At 39.5% G+C, this 17,293-nt stretch overlaps 1 protein-coding gene across 1 annotated transcript in view; it reads left to right on the top strand.

Moving 5' to 3' along the window:
• The window catches only part of LOC142760402 (uncharacterized), a 104,678-nt gene that overhangs the window by 77,270 nt on the left and 10,115 nt on the right, over positions 1–17,293 (top strand). The window contains 2 exon segments of the mRNA XM_075863589.1: positions 1,900–3,354; positions 3,437–3,712. Coding sequence (XP_075719704.1) covers positions 1,900–3,354; positions 3,437–3,712 — 1,731 coding nt within the window.

Here is a 17,293-nt window from a genome sequence, read left to right on the forward strand (position 1 = left end):
AATACAAGCAGGATCTTCCTCCGAAGGAGGGCTGGCCATGAAGCTACGCGACAGTGCATCGGCCTTAATATTTTTAGACCCAGCCCTATAGGTAACCAAAAAGTTGAATCTGGTAAAAAATAACGCCCATCGAGCTAGCTCCGTCTGGCCAGGCTGCGATAGGCTCTCCCACTCCTAAGCCTGCCAGCCTGAGTGGTGGAAGCTGGAGTCAGTCTCAGAGACATAGACTCAGGTGCACACTGATTGCCTATGGGCGTATACACAGAAGTTGTGCCTGGCAGATCCTTTACATGCACATTATGTTGCGGAGAAGCAGCGGAATTTCACTCCGGATTTCAGCCTTTGCAATGCAAAGGCTGAAATCTGGGGCAAGTTCGCTGTTATATATGCAACGTTTTATTTACCTGTCAAATATTCGAATGTTGGTGCAGATTAGTTGCGTAATTCCCCCGAATATGCACCAACATTTGCAGCGGAAATATTTCACCACGAGTGAACGTGGCCTAAAAGTCTAAACTGCAGTTCAATTTACAAACACGAAAATTCCACAACATGTATTTATTTTGATTTTTGTTTTATATAAAATTCACTGTGCGATATAAATGAGATTATACATTTGTTCTGAAGGTCTTTATGTTGATACCATATTTATATGGTTTTTTACACTTTGCACAATAAAAACGCTTTTATTTTTTAAGGACCAGATGATTTTTATTATGACATGATATGTAACACCTTAGAATTCAAAGAGAGTGTGCTTTGCTTTTTTTTCATGACTTTATATGAGTGTATATTACACACACAAAGGACCGCTATACTAACTAAATTAGCTGAAACAGTTTTTTTTTTTGTTTTTTTGTTTTTTTATGAACGAAAAAACTAGTGTATGTATATGTTTTACACACACAAGACAATTAGTGTATAAATAGGCAGACAAATAGAAAATTATATATATATATTTATATACATGTATATGTGTGTGTATATACACAGTCAGGGCAAGAAGAGGTTAACAGAAAGGGATTTCTTACAGTGTATGTAGTGTATGCTATATACTGTGCACAATCTCTTTCACACCAAGCAGCAAAACACTCTCAAGGGACAGAGATAAGGCTGGCTTTATATATTTTTTTTATTTAGAAACTTTCTAAAGTGATGAATGTGACAGGCTGTCACAGTCGTCACCTGCCCGGAGTCAACCTTAAATTGTTCTATGGGTCTGCCCTGTGACCGCAGCTGTCTAGTGACATTGCGGTCACAAGATCTGCAGTGCTACCCGCCGCCCGCACATATGGAGAGCAGCCGTCCTAGATATACTTCGGTTTGTAGATTACATCTTACCGCTTTGACATATATGATTGTGCAGCAGTAAACATGTGGTTCAGCTGGTTTATTAAGGAAAGTGAAGACCAATTGGTTTTAAAGGGACAAATGTGTTGGCAGAGGACAGGTTTGTTTGTCAGACAAGAATGAGCTTTTCAAATTTTTGAGTTATATCAAGTCTAGATTTATGAAGAAAAAAAACGTTCACAGAGTTTAAACCAGACTCCTGGACTTCGTCATTGATACAGGTTAAAGTGTTATAGAAAGCTTTATAAGGCTAGAATCACATGTGCACTTTCTGTGGCAGTTATTGGTGAAGTTGTTTTTTATGCAGTTTCTTTAGCCAAAGCCAGGAATTAAGTCAAAGGTTATGAGAACTATAATTGAAGGACAATTACTTCTCCTTCCTGCAAGATTTACTTCTGCCTTTGGCTCAAAAAACTGCATTAAAAACTGCACATTGAACTGCATCAAAAACGTCATGTGTGTTTCACACCTAAGTGGAATGTTTTAAATTTGTCGACTTTGTGGTTTGGCAAAAAGAATAATCAAAAAATCCATTTTTAATCCTAACAGAAAATACCAGTAAGAACTCTGAGGGAAACGTCATATTATCGCTAAAAAATAAAGTAGAAGATGAAGGTAGCATGCAGCACTCTTCAGGAGGAAACCTCATTACCCTTAATGTACATGGAAATCACAGCACAGACCTGTCATATAATACCCCTAACCATGATGAACTGTCTCCTATACAATCACGGATTGTTACCACAAGTACAGGTTCCAAAGAGGATGAAAGGTTTCAATGTAGTGAATGTGGTAAACAGTTTACAAGAAACTTAGGTCTTTTTTTACACGAAAGAATTCCCACAGGAGAGAAAACATTTACATGTTTAGAATGTTGGAAATGTTTAACATTAAAATCAAATCTTATTACGCATGAAAGAAGTCCCACAGGAGAGAAGCCATATTCCTGTTCAGAATGTGGGAAATGTTTAACATTAAAATCAAGTCTTATTACGCATGAAAGAAATCCCACAGGAGAGAAGCCATATTCCTGTTCAGAATGTGGGAAATGTTTTACAAGTAAATCAAATCTTGTTATACATGAGAGAATTCACACAGGAGAGAAGCCATATTCCTGTTTAGAATGTGAGAAATGTTTTACAAGTAAATCATATCTTATTACCCATGAGAGAAGTCACACAGGAGAGAAGCCGCATTCCTGTTCAGAATGTGGGAAATGTTTTATAAGTAAATCATATCTTATTACAGATAAGAGAAGTCACACAGGAGAGAAGCCATATTGCTGTTCAGAATGTGGGAAATGTTTTGCACGTAAATCATATCTTATTACACATGAGAGATTTCACACAGGAGAAAAGCCATACTCCTGTTCAGAATGTGGGAAATGTTTCACACTTAAATCACATCTTATTATACATGAGAGAACTCACACAGGAGAGAAGCCATATTCATGTTCAGAATGTGAGAGATGTTTTACAAGTAAATCATATCTTATTACACATGACAGAATTCACACAGGAGAGAAGCCGCATTCATGTTCAGAATGTGGGAAATGTTTTACAAGTAAATCATATCTTATTACACATGAGAGAAGTCACACAGGAGAGAAGCCATATTCATGTTCAGAATGTGGGAAATGTTTTACAAGTAAATCAGCTCTTATTAGACATGGGAGAAGTCACACAGGAGAGAAGCCATATTCATGTTCAGAATGTGAGGAATGTTTTGCAAGTAAATTAAATCTGGTTATACATAAGAGAATTCACACAAGTGAGAAGCCGTATTCCTGCTCAGGATGTGAGAAATGTTTTACTTGTAAATCATATCTTATTACACATGAGAGAATTCACACAGGAGAGAAGCCATATTCATGTTCGGAATGTGACAAATGTTTTGCACGTAACTCAGCTCTTATTGCACATGAGAGAATTCACACAGGAGAGAAGCCATATTCATGTTCAGAATGTGGGAAATGTTTTACAAGTAAATCAAATCTTATTACACATTGGAGAAGTCACACAGGATAGAAGCAGTTTCCATGTTCACAATGTGGAGAATGTTTTGCAAGTAAATCATATCTTATTACACAAGAGAATTCACACAGGAGAGAAGCCGTATTCATGTTCAGAATGTGGGAAATGTTTTACAAGTAAATCAGCTCTTATTGCACATGAGAGAATTCACATAGGAGAGAAACCATATTCATGTTCAGAATGTAAGAAATGTTTTACAATTAAATCAAATCTTATTACACATGAGAGAAGTCACACAAGATAGAAGCCGTTTCCATGTTCAGAATGTGGGAAATGTTTTACAAGTAAAACACATATTGTTAGACATGAGAGAAGTCACACAGGGAAAAGTATTTTTAATGTTCTATATGAGGAAAGTGTTATACAAAGAAATCCAATTTTTAAACTATTCAGCATGCAATGTCAAATACTTTTGTGTCAAAAAAGACAAAAGTATAGCAGGTATGATACCTCTATTGGCTAACTATAAAAGTGCTATATGCGGCTTTCAGAGCACAAAGGCCCCTTCGTCAGGCAATTTACAAATGAATTAAACCTAGAAACGAACCAATTGGGACATATCCCTAAAAAGAATATTGTACTCAATGTAAAAAGCACAAAAAATATCTTTATTAAATATAATGACAAAATAACACAATAATAGAAAAGGAGAAATGATACAACATATACGGAGACATATGTTTCAGTCTATCCTGTCCGGTGAGTGGGTCTACTTCTCTATGTATCTACGAAGATCGCATCTGGTCGTTTGTGTAAACCAGAAGTGGAGAAGATTTTCATTTGTTGTCCCTATATTGAATTTGATTTCGATGCATTGTGTACCTTCTGTATTGCTATTGCTGCTAATATATGTATTTTTCAAATATGTGGAGTGAGTGCTGCGATATGGATAATTAACTATTAATGTTAAAGTTACATAGTTACATAGTTACATAGTTTGTACGGTTGAAAAAAGACACATGTCCATCAAGTTCAACCAAGGGATGGGAAAGGGGAAGTGGGATGGGAAAGGTATAAAGTATATATTTTTTATACACTATACAGTATTTTCTAATTATATTTATATTTATTTCTGTTGCAGCGTTTTATACATCCACTAATATATCTATATATATGTATTTATTGATGGTACTATTGATTCTATTTTATTATCATATATTGGGTCTCATAGTATTTGTTATTTTTTGTATATAATTGGATGGATTATATTGATTTATTTTATTCATATATATTTTTGTTTTTCACTTTTTTATGCCTGTTTTATGTATATATATTTATATATGTATATGGATTCACTTGATACACAATTTAATCTTATAATACACACTTATTTTTACATGGTGTTTGGTATTGCATATTCACATTATGTATATTTATTTATATTTAGTCATAAATACACTTTTTACACTATGTATTATATAAATATGCCCTTTTTTTCACCGGTCTATTATACCTATTCGATCATAGCTTATTATTATTTGTCACTTTTTCTTATTGTGCATGGTTTTTTCCTGTCACGTGCGCACTTCCCCTTTTCTCATCATATTGTATTGTTTTCATTTTTAGAAATATCTTGCCCTATTTGTATCCATCCTCTATTATTAGATCCCGTTTTATCTATTCCATTTTTTTCGTAGTTATTTCCCACTCTAAACTGTCATAGTGATAGTTCTTTCTTATGTTGTCTCCCCTGTGGTGTCCGCACAGACGCTTGGCTGCGCATGCGCAGTGTGGCTTACATCCGGGAGTGCCGCTCTGCGTCCTACGTCGCCATGGTGATTTTTCATCATGCGGCGTCTCTCCATCTGACGCGCGGCGCGTCCCGTTATGTGGGCGTCACTGGGCGTGGGTTCCGAGCGCCGATTTGCGCTCATCACAGGTGAGCCTAACTTTCTTTTACCTATTTATAACCCTTGAGCACCACTTAAAATTAGCCTCCTGACGAAGCCGGTCTATCGGGCGAAACGCGCGTCGAGGCGCCTGTTCACCCAGTTCTTCTGATACTCCACGCTCTCTAAACATGTCTCAGGGTATGTGCATGTGTTTTTGTTAAACTTGTATTAACCTTTGGGCCATACTGTCTAGCTATGGCAGCTATACTTTTTTCTGGCTAACTGAGCCGTAATACCTCCTGATATACGTCAATAGCTGCACCTTTTACCTGTGCTGACTCAAATGTATTATTCATTTAGCTGCATCGTGCTGACTTCAAACGCATTACTATATGCATATTTATTTAGCTGCACCTTCTATGTATCTTCATATACTGTGCTGGCTCTGACGTATTAGTATTATATTTATGCTGCTTTTTGCTATATATATATCGCCCTTCCCACGCATTATCATATTTTGTGCAGGCTTTGATAGTTTATAGGTTATCATTGTATTGCTATTTTTTAGCCGATAGCACTTTGTTATATGTGGGATTTACATCACATACCCCTGGGCTTGTGTACTATTTAATATTATTTGAGCATGTCTGAGGTTATCAGTGGACGGTTGATTCTGTCGGTCATGGTCTCTTACATCTGACCCTGCTGTATATGTCTCCGTATATGTTGTATCATTTCTCCTTTTCTATTATTGTGTTATTTTGTCATTATATTTAATAAAGATATTTTTTGTGCTTTTTACATTGAGTACAATATTCTTTTTAGGGATATGTCCCAATTGGTTCGTTTCTAGGTTTAATTTCTATAGGGGACCCCATTACATGCCATTTCTTTGGTGCAAGGTTTTTGGTTAGGTTGTCTTAATTTACAAAAGAATGACTGAGAAAAAAAAAGCACAACATTTAATTGTTACACAAAGACAATTAGTACATTAGGTGATACATCATTAAGATAAGTAGGGCCCATAAAACTGAGGTTATAGGGGTGATGACTTAGGAGTTAAGGCATCTGTCACATAGGTTTCGTGGACCCACTGGGCCGTACCGCCTTGGCGGTATGGCAGCTGGCCAACAGGGCGCAGGTTAAAGTCTATAGTTCGTATAGGGTACCTGTGGCAGCTCGGACAGTAGCAAGGCAGGCTCGGCTGGGACTAGGCAGCAGGTAGACGACAGGCGTGGAGTAGCAGGACAGGCGTAGATACAGCATGGCATTTGACAAGGATAGCACAGGATACAGGAACAGGGAACACTGGAACTGGAAAACTCTAGGAGACCATTTGCATAGACAAACTAGGATATGACAAACAACGCTCAGGCATCGAATCAAGGGGCTGGCCCCCTCTTTTAGTCCAGGGCACTCATGGGCTGATACTCATTAAAGTCATGAATCCGGCCGAGGTGGCGTCTCCTGAGTAGGAAACTGGGGCCAGCGCTCGCCGACCTATGGCTGCGGCCGTCAGGCTGAGAGTGAACCTGACGGCCGGCAGCCACGGACATGACAGCATCTGGAGTCAGTCTAATGGGGGATGTGATGTGTGTCCATATAGTGGCTCATAAATCCAGGTGTTAGATTGAGGCCTTGTGTCAATGACTGGAATTTTATCATCAGCTTGAGTTCCCACATTTTTCTTTTTCTGTTGTTTTTAACCCCTTCCCGCACCTGGACGTAACTGTACGTCCAGGTGAGCAGTAACTTTGCGCACCTTGGCGTACAGTTACGTCCGCGCTTTAACAGTTAATCGCAGCGCGGCGCTACACCGCAGCGGCGGTTAACTGTGCAGGGTGTCAGCCCTGCTCTCCCCATTGCCGATCAGCGGCCTGTCGCCGCTGAAATCGGCAATTAACCCCTTCGATGCGGTGGTCGATTGCGATCACCACATCGAAGAGGTTTACAGCGGATCGGCAGCCCCCCACATGTATTTGCGGGGGCTGGCGATCCTTATCATGGCAACCAGAGGCCAGACAATGACCTCCGGGTTGCCATGTACGGAAGCCTCGGAGGATCAGCCCCCGGCCGTTCCTCCTCTGCTTCCTGTCAGTGTGACAGTTACGTCACAATGACAGTTAGAACACATTACACTACGTGTGTAGTGTAATGTGTTCTAGCAGCGATCAGAGCTTTTAGAGAGATTTTAAAGAGATTTTAGAGAGATTTTAAAAAGTGTAAAAATAAAAGTTATAAGTGACATAAACAAAGAATGCTTTTTTTCCTATAATAAGTCTTTTATTATAGGAAAAAAATTAACACGTTAAAAAAAGTACACATATTTGGTATCGCCGCGTTCGTAACGACCCCAACTATAAAACTGTAATATTATTTTTCCCGCACGGTGAACAGCGCGAAAAAAATAAACAAAAAACAGTGCCCGAATCACAATTTTTTGGTTACCAACCCTCCCAAAATATACAATAAAAAGTGATCAAAAAGTCGCACGTACGCCAAAATGGTACCAATACAAACTACATCCCGTCCCGCAAAAAAACAAGCCCTTACATCGCTTTTTTGACTGAAAAATAAAAACGTTATGGCTCTCAGAATAGGGTGACACAAAAATGTATTTATTTTATAAATAAGTGATTTTATTGCACAAACGCTGCAAAACATAACAAAATTATATACATCTGGTATCGCTGTAATCGTATCGACCCGCAGAATAAAGTATAATGGTCATTTATAGCCCAGGGTGAAGGCCATAAAAAAACGAATAAAAATCATTGTCAGAATTGATGGTTTTTGGTCACCTTGCTTGCCAAAAAATGGAATAAAACGTGATCAAAAAAATTTCTGGTACCCCAAAATGGTACCAATGAAAACTACAGATTGTCCCGCAAAGAATAAATCCTCACACAGCTCCGGTGGAGAAAAAATAAAACCGTTCTGGCTCTCAGAATATGGCGATGCAAAATGTGCGGAGTGTTCCAAAAGCAGATAAGATTGGGCGCCATTTACCAGTGCGACACCGGTCACATATCTGCGGATTATTATTTATTTACTGCATTATTATACCCTGATGTACCCCGCACAGATAACATATACCCTGATGTACTCCGCACAGATAACATGTACCCTGATGTACCCCGCACAGATTACATATGCCCCCACATTACAAACTGAAACACCAGTAAAACCCCAAACAGAACAACTACCAAGCTACATCTGCGCCCCAAAAGCCAAATGACGCTCCCTCCCTTCTGAGCCCTGCAGCCTGCCCAAACACCAGTTTACGTCCACAGATATGGCATCGCCATACCCGGGAGAACCCGGTTAATATTTTATGAGGTATTTGTCTTCAGTGGCACAAACTGGGCATAACATATAGTGCACTAAAGTGGCATATGAGTGGAAAATTGTAATTTTCACTCCGCACCATGCGCTGCGCATTAACCCCTTCGCGCACCACAACATAGCATGTCTTAGTGTGGGGGGTGATGTATCGAGCGTCTCACGTGAAAAATAAAGAATTTAAAACGGCAAAATCGCTGTTTTTTTGGTCACCTTCGCTCTAGCTAAAAATGTAATAAAAAGTGCTCAAACAGTTGTATGTACCAAAAAATGGTACCAATAAAAACGACCGCTCGTCCCTCAATAAATAAGCCCTCATACCGCTCTATTGACTGAAAAATAAAAAAGTTGTGGCTCTTGGAACGCGGGGAGGAAAAAACTAAAAAGGAAAAGAAAAAAATGGATCAGTCCAGAAAGGGTTAATTACTTTCTAATGAAAAACCATTTATGACCACACGTGGGGTATAGCCGTACTCGGGAGAAATTGCTTTACAAATGTTGGGGTGCTTTTACCCCCTTTATCCTTTGTAAAATTGAAAAAAATGCAACATTTTAGTGGAAGAAATGTTGATATTCATTTTCATGGCCCAATTCTAATAAATCCTGCAAAAGACTTGTGGGGTCTAAATGCTCACTATATCCCTAGATAGATTCTTTAAGTGGTGTAATTTCCACTTTTGGTGGGTTTCCCCTGTTTTGGCCTCTCAGGGGCTTTGCAAATGCGACATGGCACCCAAAAACCATTTCAGCTAAATTTGAGCTCCCAAAGCCAAATAGCGCTCCTTGCCTTCTAAGCCCCGCTGTGGGTCCAAACAGCACTTTATTACCACATATGGCGTATTTACGTAATCGGGAGAAATGGTTTTACAAATGTTTGGGTGCTTTTTCGCCTTTATTCCTTGTAAAAATTAAAAATGGCTACCTTTTTTCAGAAAAAAAGTCGATTTTTACCTTTACAGAATAATTCCAATGAATTCAGCAAAACAACCGTGCGGTCAAAATGCTAACTTTACCCCTAGAAAAATTCCTTGATGAGTGTAGTTTCCAAAATGGGGTCACTTTCCGGGGGATTCCACTATTTTGTTCCCTCCAGTGCAATTCAAACGCGACATGGCACTGAAAACTATACCAGCAAAATCAGAATTTCAAAATCCAAATGGTGCTCCTTCCCTTCTGAGTCCTGCTGTGGGTCCAAACAGCAGTTTATTACCACATATGGGGTATTGCTATAATCAGGAGAAATTGCTTTACATATGTTGGGGTGTTTTTTCTCTTTTATTCCTTGAAAAAATTACAAATTTCTACGTTTTTTCAGAAAAAAAGTAGATTTTCACCTTCACAAACTAATTCAAATAAATTTAGCAAAAAAAACTGTGGGTTCAAAATGCTAATTATACCCCTAGATAAATTCCCTGAGGGGTGTAGTTTCCAAAATGAGGTCACTTTTGGGGGTCTTTATTGTTTTGGCCCCACAAGACCTCTTCAAACCTGACATGGTACCTAAAATATATGCTAAAAAAAAGGAGGCCCCAAAATCCACTAGGTGCTCCTTTGCTTCTGAGGCCGGTGTTTCAGTCCATGACCGCACTAGGGCCACATGTGGGGTATTTCTAAAAACTGCAGAATCTGGGCAATAAATAATAAGTTAAATTTCTCGGGTAAAACCTCCTGTGGTGCAGAAAAAAATGTATTACAAATGAATTTTGTAAAAAAAAAATGAAATTTGTAACTTTCACCTCTACTTTGCTTTAATTCCTGTGAAACGCCTAAAGGGTTAATACACTTTCTGAATGCTGTTTTGAATACTTTGAGGGGTCCAGTTTTCAAAATGGGGTGATTTATGGGGACTTTCTAATATATAAGGTCCTCAAAGCCACTTCAGAACTGAACTGGTCCTTGTAAAAATCACCTTTTGAAATTTTCTTGAAAATATGAGAAATCGCTGCTAAAGTTCTAAGTCTTGTAACGTCCTAGAAAAATAAAAGAATGTTCAAAAAACGATGCAAACATAAAGTGGACATATGGGTGATGTTAACTAGTAACTATTTTGTGTGGTATTACTATCTGTTTTACAAGCAGATACATTTAAATTGAGAAAAATGCTAATTTTTGCAAATTTTCTCCAAATCTTGGTGTTTTTTACAAATAAATATTGAATTTATCAACCAAATTTTTTCACTAACATAAAGTACAATATGTCACGAGAAAACAATCTCAGAATCGCTTGGATAGGTAAAAGCATTCCGGAGTTATTACCACATAAAGTGACACATGTCAGATTTGAAAAATCGGCTTCGTCCTGAAGGCCAAAACAGGCTCAGTCCTGAAGGGGTTAAAATTACCCTTCAGAATTAGTACCTTTAAATCTGCCAAACTGTCATCAGGTCCAGAGAAGTGCTTTCCCACGGGTGTATTCACCTCCTGTTTTATTGTATGTCTGTGAAGATTCATCCTGGTTTGTAGTTTTTTGTATTGTTTCTCCAATGTAGATCACATAGAGAAGAAATCATGTTTTGTTTGGAATATGGGAAATGCAATAAGAGGAGAAAAAAAGCTTCTAGATGGGATTTAGAACCAGACGTTAACTTGGTCTATGAAGAACCTTCCGTTTCTTTTTCTTAGCCATTGCTTACTAGGTTTACTAGTATGTTTAGGGTAATTGACATGTTGTTAAATTTAGTTTAATCTGAGCTTTAATCTTACTGACAGTTGGTCTTACATTATCCTCAAGCAGCCTCTGGTATAATGAAGAACTCATAGTGGGTTCTATGTTGATAAGCTGCCCAGACTGATGCAGTAACGCAGTCCTAAACGATAACATTTCCACCATCATACTCTCAAATCAGTATCCGGTATTTCTGGTGTAATTCTGTCTTTAATTTTTGACAAACATGACTATTCGTCTTGTGGCCAAATAACTTCACACCATGACCACATATTACCACCACATAGTGACTGAATAATACCACCATACTGTTGCTGAATAATACCTCCCCACCATGACCACATATTACCACTACAAAGTGACTGAATAATACTTTCATACTTTTACTGAATAAAATCCAATATACAAAGACTAATATTACCACCATATAATGGTAGCTACCAGTTTTACACAGCACTATGTTGACCATATAAGTGATTACAGTACAGCAACTGTATATCCAGTGACTTATAGGTGACTTCTTCTCAGACTGGAGTTGTTCACTTTCCCTTTTCTTCTCCATCCGAGACAGAGCACCATGTCGACTTCTTCAAACCACGACTTGTCTCTGCAGAATTTAAAGCACAGACATCTTTCGGCTTAGGCATAGGCTATGACTAAGAACACCTAAGCGTACTTGTCCTTCTCTGCGTGTTGGGTGGATTTTTAATGTTTTTACAATATAGTCCTAACACTGCTTCATGAAGTGCTGGATCATACATACTCTTGGTGCCATGAAAGATGCCTAAGGCAGGGAGAGTCTGTGTACTGCATTAGTATAGACTCTGGACACTGTTGTGCTGGAAAAACTTTTTTTATAGTAGATAGGTGATTCCATTTAGTAGTCAAGACCCCAAGTGCCTCCTTTCGCGCCAATTAAAATAAAACATGTAAACTCACCTAACCTTGTTCCCATGATGAGCTGCTGCGTCTTCGGATGGTAAAAGCTAGAGTGTAGGGTCTCCTTGCAGCGCCGCCTGTACCAAGACTCTGACGTCCTCAGAAACCTCTAGTAGGCCACAGGCATAAAATAGCCTGTGGCTTACTAGAGTTAGTAATGGGGCAGGGAGCGAATGGCTCTATGCTCCGCCATAGTGTACTAAGTGGCACTCGCACAGAAGCCCAGGGCTCACAGGCCCACTTACCCTCTAGACATGGTCGCACATCCTGCGTCCGCGATCATTTCTCCCACTGTTTCTTCTAGATCCTCTCTAAGGCTATATTCGCACAGTGAAAGACTGACTGCCCACAGTAATGCAGTCTTCTTCCATTGAAGTGAATGGGAGAAAAGGCTGCAATACCTGTGAATCGCCGCTACTTCCGTGTTGTCAATTCACAGTGAGCAAGTAGAAATGAGAGGGAGGCAGCACTCGTACAAGGGCTGCACCCCCTTCAAAACAGCTGATCGGCGGGGGTCCCAACAGTCGGAGCCCGACCCATCAGCTATTCATGGCCTATCCTGTGGATAGGCCATACATTTTTAGGGGCTAAATAACCCCTTTAAGATCAAATACTGGTATGTCCACATGTGTTAAAAAGTCCCAAAAATTTTACATGGGGTGTTCTTATGTTTTTACATGACTGTAGTCGGAGACACTAATAGGCTCTATAAATTTGTAATTTTGAGAATGGGAGAATGAATGTAAGTAAACCTAAAACAACATTGGCATTCTACTTTACACATGGAAATTTTTTATAGTTGTGTTATTATCCACAGAACAGGGTTTTTGCATGAACCAGCTCTCCTTTCCTGACAAAGCCGCACAATGATCTCCCCTCATCCTGCTCTAAATATTATGTGTAACGTTGATGTGATGTTAGAATTTTTCCTTTTAATAAAGAGTTTTTTCCTCACTGTGTATATCTTTTTTGTTATACTCGCAGTATGGTAAATTTAGCTTTGTCAGTTTACCTAAAAGTGGTTATCGGTCTATCTCTGTATACAAGGCAATGATGTGATATCAAATCACATAATGGAGATCGGCTGCCCCACTCACAAGACATGGTGTTATGTTACCTTGTAAACATAGAGAAACGGAGCAGCAGTGTGGGAAAGAGGGCGAATTAAAGCGGTATTCCCAAAGTGACATTTATGGTATAGTAAGAAGATATACGCCTTTTGGATTTTGGTGCGCAGATTTTGCTGGATTGGTTTTCAGTGCCATGTCGGGTTTGCAATGCCCCGGAGGGACCAAAACAGTGGAAACCCCTTAAAAGTGACCCTATTTTGAAAACTACACCCCTCAAGGAATTTTTCTAGGGGTATAGTGAGCATTTTGACCCGACAGGTTTTTTGTAGAATTTCGTGGAATTAGGCCATGAAACTGAATATCAACATTTTTGTCCACTAAAATGTTGAATTTTGTAATTTTCACAAGGGATAAAAGAAGAAAAGCACCCCAGCATTTTTAAAGCAATTTCTCCCGATTACGGCAATACCCCATATGTGGTCATAAATGTTTTTTTTTTTTAAATTAAAATGAATTAACCCTTTCAGGACTGATCCTTTTTTTGCTTTTTCATTTTCGTTTTTCACTCCCCGCCTTCCAAGGGTCATAATTTTTTTTTATTTTTCCGTCAATAGAGCGGTGTGCGGGCGTACTTTTTGCGGGAAGAGTTGTAGTTTCTATTAACACCATTTAAAGTACCAGAAAATTTACTGGGAAACTGAAAAAAAATAATTTGCGGGCTGAAATACGAAAAAACTGTTACATAGTTACATAGTTAGTACGGCTGAAAAAAGACACATGTCCATCAAGTTCAACCAAGGGAAGGGAAAAGGGAAGGAAAAATGTCTACACATAGGAGCTAATATTTTTTTGTTCTAGGAAATTATCTAACCCTTTTTTAAAGCCATCTACTGTCCCTGCTGTGACCAGCTCCTGCGGTAGGCTATTCCATAAATTCACCGTTCTTACTGTAAAGAAGCCTTGTCGCCTCTGCAGCTTGAACCTTTTTTTTTCTCCAGACGGAGGGAGTGCCCCCTTGTTTTTTGAGGGGGTTTTACAAGGAACAGGATTTCACCATATTTTTTGTATGTGCCATTAATATATTTATATAAGTTAATCATGTCCCCCCTTAGTCGTCTTTTTTCAAGGCTAAATAGGTTTAATTCTTTCAATCTTTCCTCATAACTTAAATTCTCCATGCCCCTTATTAGCTTCGTTGCTCTTCTTTGTATTTTTTCCAACTCCAGGGCATCCTTTCTATGAACTGGAGCCCAGAACTGAACTGCATATTCTAGATGAGGCCTCACTAATGCTTTGTAAAGTGGCATTATTACATCCCTGTCCCGTGAGTCCATGCCTCTTTTAATACACGACAATATCCTGCTGGCCTTTGAAGCAGCTGATTGACACTGCATGCTGTTATTGAGTTTATGATTTACAAGTACACCCAGATCCTTCTCAACAAGTGAATCCGCCAGTGTAGCGCCCCCTAGGACATATGATGCATGCAGGTTGTTGGTACCCAGATGCATAACTTTACATTTATCTACATTAAACTTCATCTGCCAAGTGGACGCCCAAACACTTAGTTTGTTTAAATCTGCCTGTAATTCATGAACATCTTCCATAGTCTGAACTATATTACATAGCTTGGTGTCATCTGCAAAAATAGAAATAGTGCTATTAATCCCTTCCTCTATATCATTAATAAATAAGTTGAATAATAGTGGTCCCAGCACTGAACCCTGGGGTACACCACTTATAACCGGTGACCATTCAGAGAAGGAATCATTGACCACAACTCTCTGGATACGGTCCTTGAGCCAATTCTCAATCCAATTACAAACTATATTTTCTAAACCTATAGTCCTTAATTTATCCATTAGGCGTCTATGGGGGACAGTGTCAAATGCCTTTGCAAAGTCCAAAAACACTAAATCCACAGCGGCCCCTCTGTCTAGACTTCTGCTCACCTCTTCATAAAAACAGATTAGGTTAGTTTGACAACTTCTGTCCTTAGTAAAACCGTGCTGGCTGTCACTTATAATGCTATTTATTGTCACATAATCCTGTATATAGTCCCTCAATAGCCCCTCAAACATTTTCCCCACGATGGATGTTAAGCTTACTGGTCTATAATTACCCGGGGAAGACCTAGAGCCCTTTTTGAAAATAGGCACCACATTTGCCCTGCGCCAGTCCCTTGGCACTATACCAGTCACTAGAGATTCTCTGAATATTATGAAAAGGGGGACAGAAATAACTGAACTAAGCTCTTTAAGAATTCTAGGGTGTAACCCATCTGGTCCCGGGGCCTTGTGCACATTTATTTTATTTAATTTAGCTTGGACCATCTCTACATTCATCCAATTCAGTATATCAACTGATATATTAACAACACTGGCACCGGCTACATCAGCTGCTCTTTCTTCAGTTGTATATACAGAGCTAAAGAACCCATTTAGTATTCTGTTTCTCCCCCCACCAATATAGTCTGACCCCTCTCTAACCTGGCTACCCCTTTTTTTTTCTACATTGACCTCCCTCCTCAGCCCTAGTTTAAATACTCCGCCACCCCAGCTAGAATTCTCTCCCCCAGCACAGCGGACCCCCTTCCATTTAGGTGCAAATCATCTGCAGAATACAGTTTGTACCCCAATGAAAAGTCAGCCCAGTGCTCTAGGAACCCAAATCCTTCTCCTCTACACCAAGACTTCAGCCATGCATTTAACTCCCTAAGCTCCCGCTGTCTTTCCTGTGATGCGCATGGCACAGGCAGTATTCCTGAGAATACAAACTTGGAGGTCCTTCCCTTCAGCTTGTAGCCTAGTTCTTTAAAATTATTCTTAAGGCTCCTCCACCTACCATTTATTCTGTCATTGGTACCGACATGGTCCTCGACAGCTGGATCATCACCAGCCCCTCCCAGCAATTTGTCCACCCGTTCCACCACATGCCGAACCCTGGCACCAGGGAGACAGCAAACCATTCGGTTGAGGTGGTCTTGGCGACAAATAATTCTATCCGTCTTCCTGATTATAGAATCCCCTACGACTATCAATTGTCTTGGCTTACCTGCATTACCATCCCGCCGACTACTAGCTGGGCTGTTCTCCCGGCTGTTAGGGAGATCAGTATCCACTAGGGCTGCCATTTCTGAGACTGACACCCTCGCATCATCACCCAACTTGGCAATTTTGCCTGGAATGTCAGAAACCGGATCGGCCTTCCTTGTCTTTGACCCCTTTCTACTGCCCCTAACTACATTAACCCAGCTACTTACCTGATCCTGCTCACCCATGTCTTCACCCTCCAGTTGTAACCCACTAACTGCATGCTCTGTGAGTAGCAAGCTCCGTTCAAAATTGTCTATCCTCCTCAGTGTTGCATTCTGCTCCTCCAGATCTCTAATACGAGCTTCCAGGTGAACAATATGCTCACATCTGCCACAGAGATATTCACCCTGGAACTCCGGCTCCAGTTGTGCATACATATGGCAAACTGTGCACTGAAGAAAACCTCCAATCTTGCTGTCCATTATCCCAGTTACAAAAAAACAGCGAACAGGTGTTAATCAAAAAGATAAAGAAGTAGAAGAGCACTTACTTGGGCTTTAACTCCTCTTTTGAACTCCGGTTTTTGGAACTCCACTTAATATACAAACCACTAGTTATTCAAGCCACAGAGCAGGCTCTACAGAGTAGTGAGGCCTGATTTATAGCACCAGGTAGCAGCTAACCCCTCCCCCTTACTCAGCTACTCAGGAAACTGCAAAGGAAAAATGGTTACAAATTATGTCACTTTTGCAAACTTTGTAGCAAGCAAGCAATCAATACATATATCACATACAATGGCCCCCCACTTTGTCACACACAACACAGTAAATCAATCCGGTTTTTGGAACTCCACTTAATATACAAACCACTTGTTATTCAAGCCACATTCCTCCATTGTTTTTGGGGTTTTGTTTTTATGTCTTTCACTGTGCGATAAATACAACAAGTTTAGTTTTATTCTGTGTCTCAATACGATTATGGTGATACCAAATTTATATAGTTTTTTTTTATATTTTACTACTTTTAC

This window comes from Rhinoderma darwinii, chromosome 4 (assembly GCF_050947455.1).
Source record: "Rhinoderma darwinii isolate aRhiDar2 chromosome 4, aRhiDar2.hap1, whole genome shotgun sequence".
NCBI classification, from domain to species: Eukaryota; Metazoa; Chordata; class Amphibia; order Anura; family Rhinodermatidae; genus Rhinoderma; species Rhinoderma darwinii.